Source organism: Mesoplodon densirostris, chromosome 17 (genome assembly GCF_025265405.1).
Source record: "Mesoplodon densirostris isolate mMesDen1 chromosome 17, mMesDen1 primary haplotype, whole genome shotgun sequence".
Classification (NCBI taxonomy): domain Eukaryota; kingdom Metazoa; phylum Chordata; class Mammalia; order Artiodactyla; family Ziphiidae; genus Mesoplodon; species Mesoplodon densirostris.
Window position 1 is genome coordinate 1,072,897 of NC_082677.1, and position 21,553 is coordinate 1,094,449.

Consider the following 21,553-nt stretch of genomic DNA (forward strand, 5'->3'; position numbering starts at 1 on the left):
AAATGGCTTTCTTTTAAAATGGTGATTAATGATCAAAGTGCCAGCAATCAAAAGTTCAGATACACTTAAACACCATCGGGATCAACCATGAACACAGTTTTTAAATACAGCTAGGCTTTGGTGGGGAAAGTGGGTAGTATTAAATTCAAATTAATGAAATTCAAAAGGAAAAGTTAATTTACAACCATCTACCATGATGGATTACAAGCCAGTATGATTCTGAAAACAAACTTTCCCCATATTTTTTGCTCTTCTCCTACCCTTTCTAAATAAGACTTCAGTGAACAGGACACTATGAACAGATACCTAAATGTTTAAGAAAATGTGTCTTACTAAAAAAAGGAAACTAATTTTGGAATCTCAGGTAAGATAATCAATGTACTGAAAACAGAATTCATGCACAACTTATACAAAAACATGCAAGCTGAAAAGAATCCAGAAGCACTATCAAACACAAACTTATCGTTCTTACAAATAAATTATCTATAGTAGTTTTGCACAAGTAATTTAAAACTTGCCACAAATTGTTTTTTAGTGCCAAATTATATTCACCACAAAACGGCATATTTTTAGACTACAACCATATTTAAATTTTTAGTAACACGACTCTAATTAATGATTGAAGCCAACATGTACTCACAATAAATCTTTATTTTTCTGTGAAATAAACACTTCCTAGGATTACAAGCACATGTTTGTGGTCAGTGAGCGCAGGAAAGGGCAGGAGCAGTGAAAAGGGACAACTTTTTTTTGAGGTTACTACTTAGGAAAAGGAAGAGTTTTTAAAAGTAAAAACCTCAGCAGACAAACAAGGAGCCCTCGGTGGGATGGGACTGCTTTTGAGATGTAGCAATAAAGACATCCCACCACAACTACAAACTTCACGACAATGAAGTACAAATTCACCCATAAAAGAAAGTGTGGGGCTTCCCTGGTGGCGCAGTGGTTAAGAGTCCGCCTGCCGATGCAGGGGACACGGGTTCGTGCCCTGGTCCGGGAAGACCCCACATGCCGCGGAGCGGCTGGGCCCATGAGCCATGGCCGCTGAGCCTGCGCGTCCAGAGCCTGTGCTCCGCAACGGGAGAGGCCACAACAGTGAGAGGCCTGCGTACCGCAAAAAAAAAAAAAAGTGTGTTCTGGGCTTCCCTGGTGGCGCAGTGGTTGAGAGTCCACCTGCCGATGCAGGGGACGCGGGTTCGTGCCCCAGTCCGGGAAGATCCCACATGCCACGGAGTGGCTGGGCCCGTGAGCCGTGGCCGCTGAGCCTGCGCGTCCGGAGCCTGTGCTCCGCAACGGGAGAGGCCACAACAGTGAGAGGCCCACGTACTGCATAAAAAAAAAAAAAAAGAAAGAAAAAAGAAAGTGTGTTCTTAGTGCATAAGTATGAACAAAACACATTCTTATTGTGGACTTAGCTTGTTGAACATAAGAATATTTTGTTTTTAAATAACTTTTTCTTCCTACAAAAATAACCACCAATAGGTTACTACTGTAACATTTGTTTACAGCTTTCCAATTTTGAAATGCAATTATACATTATTTATTACAATACCATTACTATTAACCCAATGTACTATTTTGTATTCTACTTTTTCCACTTTCCACTTATGAAATAAAAGGACAAATTTTCCAAAACAAGTGTCTCCTTACCAAATTTACCACTCAAGGACTTAAGAAATACATAAAAATAAATTATGCAGCATGGTTAGTGGTAATGCCAGAAGTCAAATGTCCTGGCCTTGACCCACCTAAAATTACCAGCTTTGTAAGAACTAAAATTCAGTAAGATATTTTCATCATTAAAAGATAACCAAACAGGGCTTCACTGGTGGTGCAGTGGTTGGGAGTCCGCCTGCCGATGCAGGGGACACAGGTTCGTGCCCTGGTCCGGGAAGACCCCACATGCCGCGGAGCGGCTGGGCCCATGAGCCGTGGCCGCTGACCCTGCGCGTCTGGAGCCTGTGCTCCACAACAGGAGGCCACAACAGTGAGAGGCCTGCGTACCGCAAAAAAAAAAAAAAAAAAAAAAAGATAACCAAACAGTTTAATCACTCCTTAACCTGAAAGCCCTGAAAGGATTTGAGATTAGCATCATAAACATTAATTATAGGGAACTCCCTGGCGGTCCAGTGGTTAGGACTTGGCACTTTCACTGTCAGGGCCCGGGTTCGATCCCTGGTGGGGGAACCAGTATCCCACCTGCTGCATGGTGTGGCCAAAAAAAAAAAAAAAAGATTATACTACTGTGGCTCAGAGGTGCTAATTAAGAAATTCCTGGTGAATGATGAATAGGAAGCACTGATTGTACATTAAAAGAGCAAAGCACTCTGCACAGATCAGCAAAGCACTTCTCCCTCTTCACAGAGGAATCAAGCACACACCGTGTGTCTAAGATGCATTACCCGATACGCTTATTCGTTTCCACAACCATTTGTCAACTAAATCTCAGTAACATAAAGTGACTTGCGGAGCAGGGGCACTGAGACAGATAGGGAAGCAGCCGAGAGGCAGGAAAGAGGAAGCTCCTTCTCAGGACAAAGAAACGGAGGAAAGGCACCCACGAGTTCTTGTCGTCCTTACCCTTGTGGAGGTTCCCGTCTGCCTGCTTCACACTCTAGGTGTCAGGGGTCCCCGGAGTGTGTGGCCTCTTGAACCCCCCTCCCTCCCCCAAGGGACCAGGGCCTCCAGGGCTGCCTCTGCCTCAGGCGGGGCTGATCTTATTTCTGCACTAGAGATGGTGACTCCAGCACTTCAGAGGGTCGGAGACAAAACCTGTGGTGGGTACTGCAGAGAGGGGAGTCTCAATGACACCAGCTGAAAGGTGACGGACTGCCTGGTAAGCAGTATATGTGAGGCTGTAACACTGAAGTTAACAGGCATGAAGCCAGTATAGGGTACCACTAGTACAAATCTTAGCCTTCTAACAGGCTCCCATGGCAATGCTTCATTCATCCAGGATCATAAAGAATGCAGGTAGTATCTGTGAATTTTCCAAATGCAACAAGCAAACACTTTTAATGAAACTTACTTCATGTAAAATTTTCCAAGAGAATCATTTCTAAGGCAATGATTGACGTGGTGACAAGGAGAGCACCTGGACTCTGCTGAAACACACAGGGCGGGGCTCCCAGCCTACGACACTTGGGGGCTGAGCCCCAAGCCCCGATGCACGTCTGCCCACAGCTCTGCCCAGTCACTGTCTGTGCCTGTCACTCGCTGCTGCTAGCCACTTGACCAGCACTAACAAGCAGTCCCAAAGTGACAACTTTCATGTACAGTAAGTCAGGAACCAAACAATAATCGTTATCACAGCTATCTCCCAAATAAGTTCTGAATAACAACACTCTGCAGTCTCTTTCAATAGTGCAGAAAAAGAAGTCAGAAAATCTGGGCTCTGAGAGTCCAAGATTTATCACTTCAAGTAACTGAGAGCAAACCACTTCATCTACCTGAGCCTTGATTTGCTTATCTATGAAAATGGCTACTACCCTGGACACTGCAGAATTCACACGATTGTCCTAACTTTCAAATCAGATAACGCAACAAATAGTGCTATGTAAGTGTAGCAGGTTCTGATAAGATAAGGTGAAACGGCAACAGTATTCTCATCCTTATCATAAAAAATAACCTATTTTGGGGGCTTCCCTTGTGGCGCAGTGGTTGAGAGTCCACCTGCCGATGCAGGGGACACGGGTTTGCGCCCCGGGATCCTCCCACATGCCGCGGAGCGGCTGGGCCCATGAGCCATGGCCGCTGAGCCTGCGCGTCCGGAGCCTGTGCTCCACAACGGGAGAGGCCACAACAGTGAGAGGCCCACGTACCGCAAGAAAAAAAAAAAAAACAACACCTATTTTGGCGTCTTAGTCCTTCTTGACTATTACCTGCAATCCACCAAATCAAAATCACAAAATAAGTTATCGATTAAAAAAAAAAAACTAAAGCATCAATAGAGCGCGTACTCACTAAACATCACCTGGATTAATAAACCAATGTTTGCCTCTGTGCCTGACACAACATTAACACAAGGGAAGGTGGAAAATGAATAAATGATGTGCTCCCTATTTTTTTTCCCTACTGATGAATTTCAAAGAGAAAAGTTAAATATGTAAAACAAGTAGAAGAAATTCAATGAGGTCTCGAGATTATCAAAGAGTCTAATATGTTTTCTTTCACTGAAGCACTAAAAAACCACAAGTTAATTCACTGGCTAATAACTGAAGTAACTGCTGCCTTCGCATTAAAAAGTTTTCAGCAGAATTCTCATTTCCAGTAAAAGACATTAATTTCATGACAGTGGAAAAACACCCTTCAGAGATAGTTTGCCTTACTCTCCAGCTTATTGTCACAAGAACAAGATACTCAAACACTATCTCCAGCTGACAAAATAAAATACTCTTGTTCAGAGAGAGGACTGTCTCTTATAATAGCCTGGCTCTTACCCCAGGAGCTTTATTACCAAGAATAAACTTTATGAAAGGTTGCCATACATAAAGCAGACTTCCAGCTGCTCCTCTAAGCAAACATCAATGAGACTTGTGATAAGAGAGATTAAGCTGCTATCACGTCCAGGCCAGCACTGCAGCAGACGGGGAATTTCTCACCCTCTTCTCTCTAGCACAGCAAAGAGGAAGAAAGGAGGCTTAAACGATATGTTCAACAGCTTTAAAAGTGATTTAAATAGGCCTACTGCTCTCAAAGGAAATAAAACCAACATGAAATAGGTTAAAAATTTAGCTTAAATGTTAATTAAAATTTAAAATGTGACCACTTTCCTTTGGGAAGTGAGGCCTCTGTATGTATCCCTCCCAGGTCTAACCACTGCAAAGCAAGGTGAAGCAGCCACAGAGGGACGGCAGCCTGTGCACAGACTGGAGCAGACAGCACCGGACCTGAGAGCCGCGCGAGCCCCGTCCCTCTGAGAGGACATCACGACACACAGAAACCTGAATGGGGCTACAAAAGACCATCTCCATAGGAAATCGTTTATCTCATAAATATCTACAGGGAACAGAGACCATAAGATACTTCTCAGAGCGTTTAAAGGAAAGCTAATACGTTGGTTATGTATTTTTTAAATACTCAATTAGTTTCTGTTCATGGATAATAGTATAAATACTTTCTTCTGATTTTCAACACTTAAAATATTATTTGAAAGAGATGATAGTTCATGTCCTAAGATTCTATAAACAAAGGGTTGTGAAACCACTAGGGACATAAAACAAACATTCGCTGAATGCTTACTAAATGCACTTAATATTGTCTTTCCTCTTCTGGGCCTGGATATTACCACATTTATTCCACGTATTAGTAAATCACCACCTAGAGAAGTTAAACAATTTTTCAAGTTAAGTAAGTAGTAAATGGCAGAGCTAGGATTTGAACCTAAGTGTGAATCCAAAATCAAAATCTGTATCATGTTGTATCATGTTATCCTGCCCCTAAACTCATTTAAACATGCATACTCGACTAGCAAGATGCTGGACCAAAAAATACACTCTTAGAAAGCAAGCAGGAAAGCCAGACTACATACAGTTTCCAGTCAATTAGGGTTGACTGGAAGCATCATTCTAGAAGATGTGCAAGGGTAAAGTTAGTCACCTAACTTAGTAATTCATGAGGTCAACCCTTTCTTTCATCCAAAGAAAACCAGAGTCAGTTATCTCTTCCTTTCAAATATATCTTAAAGTCACCTTAAGAAAGTTTCTAGCCAACATTATATCAATGTTCTGATTTTACCATTTTACTTTCTTATCAAAGTTTTAAACCTCCCTCCCACTGCTATTCATGTCTCTGAGACTAAGAAAATCTTAAGTAAATTCCTGAAGCACTCGCACAAATTCTTAACAGTCTGAGAAGAAGACAGAGAGGAAGATAGATTAAAATGTTTTACTGGTCTGTAAGCTCATTTTTTAGACCTGCTGAATGAGCAGGAATGGCTCCAGGCAGGAATTCTGAACTTGCCATATAAATGCAGGAATGCTTTCTGAGTTGTGTTTTCAGTGTGGTCACCAAAATAAACTCATCCAGCAATCTTGAAATTAAATTCTACCTCCTGCTACTGAATTCTTAGCGCTACAGAAGTTCTCAACCCTGTCAGCAGAAATTCAACTTTAAAAAACTCCTCCTGCTTTGGAATATTTCACGAGGATATTAAATTTATCCACTCCCCTCAAAGTGTATGTACTGTGAACAAAGCAAAATCCTCTCTAACTAGACAGCTACATCTGTTCCAATCATTCTCAGAACATCAGTTATTTCAGTGGCTCAAAAAAACCAATTGCCAGGTTGCAGTGGGCCCACTTTTTGTGGTGGGTCAAATTACCCAGGGGAGAGGAAGCGGAGAACACAATTCCCGAGTGTGTGCTCATTCCTGAGGGGCAAGGGCTCCGGATCCTTTGGCATCCGGCTGCCAAGAAGCTACTCGTGGGGGTGAGAACAGACTGTAGAAATCCTACCTTAATACTGAAACCCCAGTCAACATGATCACCCAACTACAATCATAAAAGCAGAGATCCCAGAGTTGCTGCTTAAGTTCCTAAAGTTTAAATCCTGGTCAATCGCAATGAGCTGGACTCCTTCACTGCAGATTGTCAAGTGAAACAATGTGTCACCTGACACATTACAAAGAGAACCAAAATTATGAGGAGTAACTTGATTTAGAGCAGTAGGGGCTGGGATAATATTTCCAAGTAGCAGCCTCAGTTCCAAGCCTTTTCCCTACGAGTTCTGGGTAGTCAGACCACCACTTGATTTTCCCTTGAGCAACAGTGACGTCCCCTTGGACTGCGCACACGGCCATTAGTTAGGCAGGAAATGCTAACAAAAATCCACGGAAATGTAAGACTACGGATATATTGATACAATGAATGTGGGCAGCCCTGAAGCATCAGTATCTTGAGAGCAAAGCTCTTCATCAGAAATGGGAGACTATGTCTACCAATAGAATTTTGAGAGCATATAGATTATTATTAGTAAAAAGTAGCTTCCCAATCATTTTCACCTCAAATAATTGTAAATGGAATCTTATCTGGGGACTATTTTCAACAGAGCTCCTCACTACATAAAACAAAGCCAAAATAACTCATAAAACGTAATGATTGGGCTTCCCTGGTGGCGCAGTGGTTGAGAGTCCGCCTGCCGATGCGGGGGACGCGGGTTCGTGCGCCGGTCCGGGAAGATCCCACATGCCGCGGAGCGGCTGGGCCCGTGAGCCATGGCCGCTGAGCCTGCGCATCCGGAGCCTGTGCTCCGCAACGGGAGAGGTCACAACAGTGAGAGGCCCGCGTACCGCCACAAACAAACAAACAAACAAGAAAAATGTAATGATTCAAACATGCACATCTTCGAAGTTGTTAGTTTTAGATAAACAATTAAATTTTAGAATACTAAGATTGTTAGGAACATAAAATTAGACCTTTAGATATTAAAGTCTCTAGACTACATGGTCCAATATGGTTGCCATTAGCAACATGTGGCTATTTGAATTCAAATAAAATTTAATTAAAATTATATAAAATTAAAAATTCAGTTCCTTGGTCACACAAGTCACATTTTAAACACTGAAAAGCAGCACGTGGCTAGTGCGTTCCCACACCCTGGAGAGGAAAGATACTGAACACCGCATCAACACCGAAGGTTCGACTGGACAGCACTACTCTTGGAGGACACCTGCCACAAAACTGACAGAGAACACAATATACCTACACAACCGATAACCAAAACACAGATAGAGACACTCTGTATCTTGACTGTGTGACTGTTCACTGGTACACAGAACTGTCACAACTCACTGAAGTGTATATTTTCAGTGGACGCAGTAACGCATGTAAATTATTCCTCAATAAAGTTGATAAGGAAAATTCCAAAGGAAAGAGAAAAAATACCTAGGGTAGATACAGGAAATCCTGACAACTTGCTCATTTATTCCTTCAGTGGAGACCCTGCTGGGTCACTCCCAGCAGAGTAGAGGGCAGACGGCAGGAGCGGGAAGGTGAGTGCACGTCTCTGTGTGGCAAGGAGAGACCCAGACACCGGGAAAGGGAAGGGACAGTGCGCACGGTCCCCCTAAAATGACCACCGCACCCCAACTCACACCACAAACATCCCAAAATCACACCGCGCGCTGAGGGCCCAAGGAAGACGCCATCCATACAGAATCGTAAGGGGTACAGCCTCACAGATATCTTTCAAATGATTAAAGAAAAGAAACTGGGAAAGTGAAAAGACTCCCCAGAATATTTAAAGATTTAACACCTGAGAATCAGAAGAACCAGGACTGGCACAACGTTGTAAGTCACCTGTGATTCAATGAAACAAGAGAACAAAGAAGAGCCAGGTATTGCCAACCCCAGTTCAACATGAGTCAAAGCTCACCCAGCTGCTATAAGTCAGTGGTTCCAGCCAACAACCACAGCTGATCAGTAACACCGGCTCCAGCTCCCCTGGCCTCTGACAGGGCGGCCACAACCCGTCACTCTCCCGGCTGACCGGTTCTCACAGGCAGACAGGAGGTGGAGGGGGGAAAAACCAACCAGGCTTCCCAGAAAACTCAGGAAGCTGACAGTCACACCTGGTAGTCATGGCATACCTTGGCCTATTAGTATTGCAACATTTAAGAATTTTTATGTCAGATATCATTTTATATTTTATTCACATTTCCATTATCACTAGTACTTGTCAAAGGTTTATTAAAAATGGGGGAAATGTTCAACAGAAGGGAAATGGTTAAGAATATTATGGTACATTAGCTTGTAATATTTGACACCATTAAACAGGATTATGAAAACTATACGAGGTTTATGAACTTATGATGATTATGAACACTGGCAACATAAAAAACAGAATCAAATGAAAAAGCAAAGTATACTGTATCTACAGTATGTACACATGTAAAAAACGGACTAGAGGAAAACATAAACAAATGGAAATTGCTTGATTTCTTAGACTGTGCCTTTTTTCTTTTATGTAGATACCCATTACTGTTGCTATAACGGTATTTGCGTAATACAAAATAAAACTTTTAAGTATTTACGAATAGTGAGCACACTTACCACAGTGGGGTTGCCACTACTTATCAACTGGCTGACTTCATGAAAAATGCTTTTGCAGTCAATTGATTTATCTAATGATCCTCGTTTTACAATTACTGCTACTGCTAATAGAATCTGTTCCCGAACATACTTTTGGAGGCTGTAAAACATAAAAATCATTGTGAAAACTTTTACACAAATCCAATATAAAAATACTCCCGAATTTCTCACTGTGCCTGCAGCTGCTGACAGCACGGCTCACAGCTAAGGTAGCGTGCCCCTGGTGATGCGCTGACTCCACAGCCAGAGACCTGGGTTCCAATCCACACTCCAGTTATTACTGGCTATGTGGCCCTGGGCAAGACCGTTCGCACTCAGAGCCTCAGTTTTCTCACGTGTGAAATGGGGATACCAGGAGCAGGGTCGTCACAAGCCTTACACATTCTGAACAGCGCACCCCGCGCGCACTAAGCGCTACGTGAGTGTCGGCAGCTCCGGGCGGTGTTACCAGCCCACTAAGAGCCAGAAGAACATTCCACCAGTTAAGAGGCACATTCGGACCGAATCTCCATCTCCAACCAGCAGTGCCGTCTAGACCCATTCCCTTCAACACGGAAAGGCGACGTGCTAGCTAGTCGAGATACAGCATTATGGAAACATACACGTTCTGCTAAACCTTTGTAAACGTTCATATCTGTCCCTCAGTGTGGTGGCAGAAGCACCCATCTGATGGAGGCCTCCTACAAAGGGCCCTTGGGCCACAAGGGCACACGGATTTAACTGCCTTTTCACAACGGTTTCTTAAAAAGAAGGCTCAGAAAACGTAACCCTGAACTTTATAATCCAGCCTCTAGAATGCCGTACAGATACAACCACCACATGCCCTTGGGATAAAACCCAAATTCCCTAACACGGCTTATAGCAGTGGGTCCCATCCCAGCCTTCCTGGGGCACTCCCAATTTACCTGCTGTCCAGAACAATGATGAACAGTGCTTTCTTTTACTCTGAAAGGTGTCCCCATTTGGACATAAGCGAGATGGACACCCACGTCTAAGGCCCTGCATGGCCAGGGATGTGCTCCCCTCTCACCGCTGCCCCTCCACACACTCTCACGACCACAGCTACACCGAACCTCTTTCAGTTCCTGGCCTGTAAACGCCACTCTCTGCACGTGGCTGGTCAACACACAGAAGGGCTCCCTCACACTTCACACGACACGCAGCGCGCCGCGCCGGGCAGGCTGTAGTCCCACAGAAAAGCACGCCGCCTGCCGTGTAGCACGCACTCACCAGACATTCATACAAACGAACGAACGTGTCTCGCTCTGTCAAGAACGAAAAGTGTTCCTTCAAAACAGACTTGAAGCATTCATTAAGGGAATAAAAGCAAAGATCCTACTGTGTGCAAGAATGTGAACTGACCAAAGGGAATATTCGTACTTTTGAGGGGACACAATAGTTTCAGACACACTGACTGCTACTAGAAATGTACATAAAGCTAGCTTTAAACATTGTTACTGGCAAAAATTATAAATTACTAGGAAAATAAATAATAATTCCCAACATTTATTGAGTGCCTATGACCTGTCTTTATATAAACTAACTTCACAAAAATTAGTACACTTAATCCTCACAATCTTTTTAGTAAAGTACTATCAGTACTGTTATTCACTCTATTTAATAATCAGAAAATTAATGCACAGAGAGGTTAAATAATTTGCCCACGGTCATGGAGTTAAGCGGCAGAAGGGGGACTCACAGTCCCCTTCTCAACCACTATGCCACACTGCATTCACAAAAGTATGCCCTGGTGGCCCAGTGCTTAAGACTCTGCACTTCCAATGCAGGGGGTGCAGGTTCGATCCCTGGTCAGGGAACTAGATCCCACATGTCATGCGGTGTGGCCAAAAAATAAAATAAATAAAAATGAAAAAGTGTACCCTGCATTTCACTCTGTGCAAATTTTAATCACAATTAGGAGGAAAAAAATAGAAAAGGAAAACTTCCATGCATGCAATGGGAAGTACACAACATTACGTACTTAGCATCCTACAGTCTATAACCTGCAGCGTTCTACCTACACAGAGCACCAACAGGTTTAACTTGACTCTAATCCATTCGCCGGACATTCTACAAGATTAAAATGTCTGTGTCATGAAAGACCAAAAAAAGGCAGAAGTATTCTAGATTAAAAGAGACACAACAGGGTGCTTCCCTGGTGGCGCAGTAGTTGAGAGTCCGCCTGCTGATGCAGGGGACACGGGTTCGTGCCCCGGTCCAGGAAGATCCCACATGCCGCGGAGCGGCTAGACCCGTGAGCCATGGCCGCTGAGCCTGCGCGTCCAGAGCCTGTGCTCCGCCACGGGAGAGGCCACAACAGTGAGATGCCCGCGTACCACAAAAAAATTTAAAAAAAAAAAAAAAAAAAAGAGAGACACAACAGCTAAATACAACACGTAATCTGAGGCTAAATCCTGGATCAAAAAGGTAACCTATAAAGGAGGAAAAGGATATAAATAGCATTTTTCAGAAAATTGGGAATATCAAAATATGAGGTCAGAATTATATTAAATAATATAAATACAGTAATTATATCCAGAGTATTGAGATGACCTCTTAGGAGAGACAGGCTGCAGTCTTCAGGGATGTAGTATCACTGAATGCTGGCTGAGCCTCTACTAAGGAGAGGGCACGTGAGTGTTCCCAGTACTACTCTTTCAACTTGGCTGAAAACTTTTTTTTTTCTTTTTTCCAAAATAAGAGTTTGGGGGAGTTCCCTGCGGCCTAGTAGTTAGGAATCTGGGCTTTCAGTACCACGGCCCAGGTTCAATCCCTAGTGGGGGTACTGAGATCCCACAAGCTGTGCAGCAAAAAAAAGAAAGAGTTTGGGAGACAATGTATAAGTGAACTATTTCAATGTGGAACCCTACAATCAACTCTAAAAGAACTCCTGAATCAAAATTATTGCGGTGAGATGATTCTGGATAACACAAGAGATGACATGCATACACACAGCTGAAACCGGCCGAACTCAGTGGGGGGTGGAGGTGGGGCTGTGATAAATCAGCAGATCCAGGGCAAGTTGGTATCCACCCAAAAGGGCTCATTAAACAACGGATTAAAATTTAAATAAAGGAAAAAAACCAGCATGAAGGAGAAGAGAAAGGTTTGAAACGGGGGCAAGTTTTCCTTATTCTGTTAAAATCAGAAAAAATAAGCCACACCCTCACTCAGAGATATGTACACCTGCTCATCCCTGGAACACGCTGTCCATTAAACCTGTAATGCTAATAGGCTAAGTAACACTTGGTTTTTTTCTCTCATACATTTTTCGATATGTGAAGCACTTATCAGCACTTTACTGAGTGCAAAAGTCATGCCAGTAATTATTATTAAATAGTATGAACTCAGAGGCTGCCAGTGAAGTCAGCAGGAACGAAGGCGTGACTGCACGCTCGACTCACTTGTAAAGTTTTATGCATCTTTATCACCATCAATCAACGTTCCGAATTACCAGCATTTCTGATTATGTAACATTTTCTTCACTGAGTGTGAAAATAAGTATCTATGAAAAAAGTATTCAACGGCACAAACTGCATACATACGATGTACACTGCCTCGTCTTAGAAGACAACTTGGAATTAAGGGGACTTTAAAAAAAAAGGTACAGAGTGAATGAATTTCTCCCGAAGTTGTATGGCTAACAGATTTTCCTCATTTGTTTTTAAATCATACAAGCAATGAATACACACAATCTTGTAAATTTTTTAAACAATATGTGTATGATATAAAAAGAAAATTCACTTTCATCCCATTCCTCAAATCTGATCCCCTATCCGAAAAAAATCGTTAAAGAATTTGGTACTTTTTCTTCTACAACCTTTTCAATGCACGTTTCTACGTACTGACACACATATATATATGTGTAACATATGGTTTGATAATGGTGCCTGATATCCCCTCACCCTCCTGGCTACTCACTTACGTCTTATAATACATACCAAGAACCAAAAGATCAAGTTAAGTATAAAGGATTTTCGACAGAGTCAAAGATCAACTTTTATTTATAACCAAAATCCCGGAACTAAACGACAACAAAAAACCCTAACATCGAAGCACAATCTCTTCAAAGAAACAAAACCCAGTGACCCAAGCTTAAATTAAAAAGTATTCTTTCATTAAGTCCCAAAACAACCTACAATCGTGTGTGGGTTTTTAAAATACAAGCCCACACAGAGCTTAACCATAAATGTCAATCATTAAAAAGCAAAGGAAAAAGCATCCCAAAGGGTGGCTCAGGGAAGCGTCTGGCGGCGCCTCCCCTGCACACTTACTGAGGCCTCTGTAAGACGTAGGTTAAGAGGAATGTGCGCAGTGACTCGACGCTCCCTCTCTCCAGGAGGATCCACTCGCGGACAACGGCCTCCATGACGGCTGTGGCAGCTTGAAAGAGGACGTAGTCTACCTTACTCGTTTCTAAGGAGGAAACAGACACCTTCTTCAAACAGCAGCTCACCTTCCCCTGAACATTCTGCATTTGTTAATTTTAAAGAGAACTTTCAGACAAGGAATGAGATGGTTACCTGTTCCTTTTTTATCCAGTGACCTTTGCTCTAGCACCACAAAGAGGTTAGTTCCTCTCAGAAGACACCTCAGGCAGGTGGCAGCTAATCACCGATCACAATTTTCACAAACTTTCCTCACCTCTCTTCAACTGTTACTTCCAAAGCATGAAGAACTAAAAAATAACACAGCTTTAAAAAAAATAAAATAAAAATATAAAGCAATCAGAAAATTTCCTAAGAGATTCTCACCCTGTGCAAAACAGAACTTTGTATCAGAAAAGTATCTAATAAACTAGTCTTTGAACATTACTATCTGCGAGGTGCCATGCTGTTTTAAAATATCTGTTTGTTCAGTAATTAATTAAGCTTTCAGCAGGATGGCCCATCTCCAATAGCAAGTTCAGAAATAAACACAATCATGTTCATGTTCTTTCTCTCAAAATTTAAAAAAAAAAGGGGGGGGGATCACATTTACACAAGGTGAGAAGTTCTTGTGCATTTTCTGATTGCAATACTGATCAAACTGAGTAAAATCCCAAAGCTACACTCAGAAAGATCCAGCTTTAACTAGCAAGTTACAGTATCTGAACTAAGAACTGAATCAGGAGGGGGAAAAATAGAAAATTAACATACTGAAGAAATATTTTACATTAATTTTCTATTTTTTCTTTAATTCAGCAATACCACTACAATCAGTTTCCAAATAGCATTATCAAAAGGGAGAAACAGTCAAAATGAAGTCAAGAAAAAGCAGAAATTTTTTGAAGCTCTACAAAATAACCATCATGCGAAACCCATGCAGAGTCTGATTCAACTCCTGGGTATCTGCCAAGATCACTAGACAGGAGTGCCTGGAAGCCCGAGAAATACCTCTAGGCACAGAATAGCACCTTCAAGAACTTCTCAGAAGAGCATGAAGATACAGGCAGGCACATCATTTTCTCTCCATTTCAAGCACAGATCATTTAAAAATATTACAAGTGATCTTGACACAATTTTCTATAAAAATGTGTGAGAAAAGGTATGCCTACATCAATTCCTATCACACTAGACTACAGCACAGGAGTTTTGAACATATTAAAACTAATAAGAGGAACCAATCTGGACCTTTATTTTTTTTTAAGTTTGATTAGTCCATGCCATCTTAACACGAATTCTAATTGAGATGGTAATCAGAACTCACAAAAATTGAGAAACCTTAAAATATAATGAATAAATAAAGTAACAGCTTCCAAAAATGTAAACCTGTTATAAAAAGACGTGTTTAGGGGCTCCCCTGGTGGCGCAGTGGTTGAGAGTCCGCCTGCTGATGCAGGGGACACGGGTTCGTGCCCCGGTCCGGGAAGATCCCACATGCCACGGAGCGGCTGGGCCCGTGAGCCATGGCTGCTGAGCCTGTGTGTCCGGAGCCTGGGCTCCGCAACGGGAGAGGCCACAGCAGTGAGAGGCCCGCGTACCGCAAAAAAAAAAAATGTGTTTAAAGTTCCAGGAGGAAAAAAAAAAGTGTTTTATTCAAAGAGGACTTGAAACAGAAACCAGTTCTATCTATTTCGCTCACTAAGGAGAAATATGGCACCGCCTCATAAAGGTAATTCAAATCATCTCTTATTATAAACCTCCTCTTGAAAGAAAATGATGGTTGTTTGCCTATCTGCACTTTATACTGAAATAGTAAACATTTTAAGGACCTGAAATTCTTAACCATGGATTTTAACAAGGAAGCAAAATTGTAGGGACTCACAGAATTTTAGAAATAGAACTCCGAAGATCATCTAATCCGATCCCTGCGTTGGACTGTTGAAGAAACTGACGCACCAAGAGACTGTGAGAGGAAGCTGCAGGCCACGTGGCTGGCTGATGTCCTCTGGTGACACGCGCCTTGCCCTAAATGCAGGCGCCAACTAGCCCAGGCCCAGCACACCCTCCTGCTTCTTGTGAGCCATGAAACGCACTCCCGTCTGACTCCTTGTGCGTACAGCCTAGCTCTCTTCTGCCCCCTTCCCATTTTTGCAGGGGTCAGTAGGGGGACAATTACAGAAAGTAAATCACATTCAGAAGTTTTCAAGATAACTCTTTTCCTTAGATTTCTCTGTTTGGTATCAAATGAAGATCTCTAAATTACTATTCCTATAAGAAACTGTCTCTAAGAATGGAGGAATCTGAAAAAAAGAAAGCCAGATTCCAAATTTAAAAGTTTTCCTAACCTAATAAATTATACTTTCTCATAAAAACTGCCACTGGCCTTCATAAACTGCACTTAAACATAACAGAAATGTGCAGAAGATGCTCGCCGGAACTCTGGAAGCCTGCCAGCAGAAGATGAGGACTTGACACATACAGGAGCCTTATTCTTGCTCTCTGCTGGAAAGATGCTCAAAATTGCAAGGTCCTTGTGCAGAACTCACAGTTCATCTAGAATTTCTAATACTCTTAGGGATGATTTCCCACTGACTAGGACACTGTTTAGATGACAAATTAGTTTAAGCCACTTTAGCAGGAAGCTTTCACTTCCTACCACAGTAACTCTTTAATAATAATTACGTAAATAAAATTCACATGTATCTTGTCGGCCATCTGAAATTAGAGCCAGGAAGACTAAAGCGAGAGTGAAGTTAAGGGCCGAGAGGAAAAGCACTGCATTCTGGCTTCCAGCAACTACACCCCCCTCTCTGGCCTTGGGGTTCCTGTCCAAAGCAGAGGCAACGTAAGCTGCACAGTGACACACACGCACACCAACAGTAATGTAATAAGTCTCAGGCTCGTTCTGTTTTGTCTCGGCTACCTGAGATAAGAAATGAAAGAAATCCGTTTCTCCCTGAGAAAAGGGCAAAAGAAAGCTGCTAAGTTAGCTCCAGAAGTGCTGGACCAACCCCTCAAAGTCTGGGGGTATTTCTTTAACAAGAGCAGAACTCACAGGTTTTTCTGAAGGAACACCTGACCCTACAAAACTAGTAAATTCCTAAGTGCCAAAGACTTCTGAGGCCAAGAAGTCTGAAAGTGCTCTTCTAACAAAACGCACAAGCATGCAACATGCACACGCACACAAACACACAGAAAAGAGCAAAGAAATTAAAACTACAGTGAAAACAAAAGAATATGACGAGAAGGAAATGAGATAAAATGAGAAACATAATAAAACTTAAGTTAGAAGTGAGAAGGAAGAATTTTAAGAGGCCAGAAAAGGGAAGCATCCAAGAGAAAGTCTCCCCTTCATTAGAATCTATCACCCAGACATTCTATAAAAATGGCTTATAATCCCGAAATAAGAATGTGAAAATTCTGGATTGCGATCGACTGCCACGTGCATGAGAAGTCTTCTTAGAGGAATTAACCTTTCTGGGCTGGTGGCAACTGAGTAAGGAGTTAAGATTTTCTGTGAAGTTTAGATGTAAACATTAATGTAACACAAGGCTTTGCAGTACATTAATGATTATGCTTGTAACACATGCACCCAACCTTTTAAACAGTTAATGTCTCAAAACCCAAACTGCTTCCAATAGCGTGGCTGGAACTAGCAATACTATTCTTTAGAAATTTTTATCAGGAAAACAAAAGTATTCTAAAACAAGCTCACATCATAACAAAGCAATAGTCCTTCATAAAATATACATACTCTAAAAAGGAAAGAGCGGTATAAGCAAATACACTCTTAATAACATACTTATCACTTAGATTGGGTATTTCCAGCTAGCCTAGAAGGACAACTGAGTCACAGTCCGTCGAAGTCAGATGAAACACCGCTGGGACCCTGTTTATGCAGTGCAGGCACAGCCACAAAAGCCACACTCAGATCATCTGAGGTTTTCTACGTCTATTAATGCTGAACAGTTTCAAGTCAGTAAGGATGAAGTCAGGCTCCCCTAAATCCTTAACGATGGTTCGTTTTGCTTCTTTTAATTTAACACCGAGTTGTTCTCCACAAGGTAACAAATTTTCTCAGTGCCAGAAGCAAATTCAACCAAGTATAAAAACAGACTACTCAAAAAAACCCAAAAAAACAGAAATCCCCGCCTCATTTAGAATTCAAGGTGGTGATTCAACTGCTTCTCTAATGTGAGATCGAACTCCTGAAGGAGACAAGGCCGCCTCCGTGCAGGGGACTGAGCGATTCTCAAAGGCCGTCTGAAATGAAGGAACGGGGCCGTGACACTGACATGACTGTTCACAAAGTGCTTTCATATGTCACTACATCTGCACCTCACTACGACTTAAGACAGTCAAGCCAATTTCAGGCAAACAACATCATTATGCCCATTTCACAGATGAAAAAAGGGCCTGAGAGGTGAAGTGACTTCCTCAAGCTGCTTCCAGGCCGCAGGCACCCTGGTGCCTGGCCCTGCCCACTGAGCCCCACAGTCCTCGCCCCAGCCCTGAGCTGGGGAGCACGCCGCACACAGAGCTGGAATGGCAGGCTGTTTCCATCCAGAAACCAGAGTGCTGGCGGCTACAGATGAGTCTTCCTAAAAGCACAAGGATAAAAGGTCAGATAGCTTAGTTCCTAACTGAACTAACCAATTCTGTGGTCATGGACAACTCAAATAGCCTTCCTTTCAGAGCCTTCAATATGGGTTACAAAAAAAGTGGCTCTAATTAAGAAAAACAGCCAACAATTATCAGACTATAAAATAACAATAACCAATGAAATCTCTTAACTATTATTGAAAAATACCTAAGAGGCAGAGAAAATGCCATCTCTGAATAAGTTATGACTTCTGTGATAATTTTTAAAGGAAAGAGATCACTTCCATACGTATGTCAGATATAAGGTACTCACAAAACATTTTTTACAAGAGTAAAAATCAATGCTTCATTTTAGGACACACAATGCAGATCCTACATAGAACTGACCAATATTCGCTAAGCGAGCGGAGTACAAACTATATGGTTTTTAAAAAACGATGAAAAAACAACTAAAAGAAACTGTAGAAACCCAAAAAATAATCTTAATTTTAAAACACTGGGATACATTATAGTACATTTCCTATAAGTGATATCATACTTGAAAACGACAGAAAAAACATTAGATTTTCCTCCCACCATTAACAGCCTTGATATTATGGTCAATAATAAAACAACTTATTGAATGTTTTATTTAGGGAAGAGAAATCCAAAGCAAAATCAGAGTCTTCTCTCTGGCTTTATGGAATATCTTTAAAGCCACTTCAGTGGAATGGTTATTAATGGAAAATTATAACTGTACAAACCTGCTCATTTTTAAAGCAATTTAAAATATCTAAAGTTCAAGATAGAAAAACTAGGTATTTTTAAAGTAAACACTTACCCAAAATATGCTTGCAAACTGCAAATGGTGATTTTGATTTCCTAAACGATAAGAATATGTGCTCAGCATGCTGGCGCTGCTCAGTGTTAACCATGGAAGGTGGTGCCTTGAGATTTAAAAACAAACACAAACACAGAGCACACTTGTTTAATAAGGAAGCTTGAACAACAGCAATCCTTTTACCCACAACAAGAGAAATATTTTCACTTTCAGGGGACTACGGGAGTACAAATTCTTGCTTAATTTTTCTTAAGTAACTATAGTATTAAACTTCATGATAAATATTTAAAATACAGTTTCAGGGAAAAGAAAGAAATTCCTGGCAAGGTTTGGATCAGAATCCTTTCAAGTTGCCTACATTTAAGAAAGATATATTTATTTATTTAACATTTTTTTGTAATTTTTTAAAAAAAAACATAGCCTACTCATTGCCTTTTATTCCGAAATATACCACTCCATCTAAATTGACCAAGTTCAAATAATTTCTATTCTTCAGCCCTGGTGAAATCGAATCCAAACTTACTAAAAATTGACTTCTAAAAACAATCCTTTTAGAAATATTATCAGATAATTCTACCTCAAGTTTTCTAAAATCACTATTAAACCAGAAAAATTAGGAACAGCAAAGTTTGGAGTTTACAAAACTCCTTTCTGAGTAATAAATTAATCAGCCAGAAAAGCCAGACTTCTCTCTCAACAAAAACAGCTTCTAAGAGTCTGCTCAGGTTTTTAAATTCCATTTTGTTCTAATAGCCTTTCTTCCAAAGATAATAATACTCTTCTGAACCAGCTGTACCTAAAATATACATTCCTAAAATATACATTCAAAGGTTATCTTTGACCTCACTGAGACCCATCTGAAGGAAGGAGAAGAGATTGCTTATACAGCATACAGATCAAAATATCAGATTTCTCAATTCGGGAGGGGAGGGGAGGGGGAGGGTAGGTGGCAGGAAAATAAACCTTTGTTATTGTAACCAATATAAAGTGGGGAAACCATCATTTCAACTGTATTCAAAGACTCTGGAAGATGAAAAACATAACCAGGTACATTAATATTCATTATAAACTATATCAATTATGCAACATTAGTTACTCTACTTTCAGTTAAAATAGTAAAAAAGAAAAAAAAAGAAGTAAATCCAAGAAAAATTAACTTTGAATCTCTTGCCTAAAGGAATTCTTATAATTAGCTAAAGCCAGTTCAGACTACTATTCCTAATGATATAGCACCCTCTACAGCTCTCTAGATAAAAATGAAAATATTTCCATTAAAGAACTACGTTAAATAGATAACAAGGATACACAGGGAATTACGGCCATTATCTTGTAATAACCTATAATGGAATATAATCTACAAAAATACTGAGTATGGGGGCTTCCCTGGTGGTGCAGTGGTTGTGTCCGCCTGCCAATGCAGGGGACACGGGTTTGATCCCTGGTCCGGAAAGATCCCACATGCCGCGGAGCAACTAAGCCCATGCGTCACAACTACTGAAGCCCGCGCGCCTAGAGCCCGTGCTCTGCAACAAGAGAAGCCACCGCAATGAGAAGCCCACGCACTACAACAAAGAGTAGCCCCTGCTCGCCGCAACTAGAGGAAGCCCGTGCGCAGCAATGAAGACCCAACACAGCCAAAAATAAATAAAATAAATTTATTAAAAAGATAAATAAGAAATGATACAATCACCTAGAAAAGTAATATAATAACAAAATAAAAATAAATCAGCACTATTACATTATCTTCAACTTTTTTACTACATTGCTCAGAGTATAATATGATCTTTCAACAAGGTATAAATGAAATCTGGGAACACCACCTTTGTAGTCTTTTTTTTTTTTAAGGTTTCATTGAAGAGTGTTGAGAATTGAGAATTTTCTACCCATAATGACAAAGAGAAAAAAATTGATAAGGAAAGGCACTTCACAATTAAGAGATAAGTAAGAAGCTGAATGCAAAAAGACATACAGCAGCACACTAAACCTGCACTGTCCAAAACAGCAGCCACTAGCCTCATTTGTTAAAATTAAATTAAACAAAAAAAATTCAGTTCCTTGGCTGCACTAGCCACATTTCAAGTGCTTAACAGCACTCATGGCTGGTGGCTACCACACTGCAACACAGATTCAGAACACTCCTATCACTGCAGAAAGTTTTAACGGACAAACTCCATTAATGATGATAAAACTAATCATATAAGTATAACCTCAGAACTTGAGTCTTGAGATGATGATATTCTAGATCAGTGGTTCTCAACTGAGGCAACTTTGTCCCACAAGGGACATCTAGCAGTGTCTGGAGACATTTTTGGTTGCCACACTGGGGAGTGCTATTGGCAACTAGTGTATAAAGGGCAGGGATGCTGCTAAACATCCTACAATGCACAACCCAGCCCAAAACACCAACAGTGACAAAGTTGAGAAACCCTGCCCTAGGTGAATTTTCTCAAACTCAAGAATCAGTGAATGAACAATATACTTCCAAGGACAAAAAGGAAACATGGTATTCTCATCCAGTCAGTCATTACGCTAGAATTACTTTATTACCCAATATTCTGTGACAAGAACTGGAACCAACTTGTTTTGCTAAAAGGATATGACAATATTTTTTACTCTCTTACGATATCTGTGTAAAAAGTTTGCTTGATACAGTTCATTAAAGGATAAATGCTAGGGCT

The 21,553-nt window shown here is 41.2% G+C and overlaps 1 protein-coding gene across 2 annotated transcripts in view; it reads right to left on the reverse strand.

Annotated features, from left to right (window-relative positions):
- XPO4 (exportin 4) overlaps nt 1–21,553 on the reverse strand; it is a 107,575-nt gene that overhangs the window by 73,036 nt on the left and 12,986 nt on the right. Inside the window, exons 1-4 of one of the 2 annotated variants that reach the window (XM_060079911.1) lie at nt 18,876–18,958; nt 13,613–13,767; nt 13,364–13,505; nt 9,051–9,189 (exon numbers count right to left, since the gene is read on the reverse strand). In XM_060079911.1, coding sequence (XP_059935894.1) covers nt 9,051–9,189; nt 13,364–13,458 — 234 coding nt within the window. In that variant the 5' untranslated portion in view covers nt 13,459–13,505; nt 13,613–13,767; nt 18,876–18,958. Of the gene's footprint in view, nt 1–9,050; nt 9,190–13,363; nt 13,506–13,612; nt 13,768–18,875; nt 18,982–21,553 lie in introns of those variants that run through there. The other variant, XM_060079910.1, reaches the window with a different exon arrangement.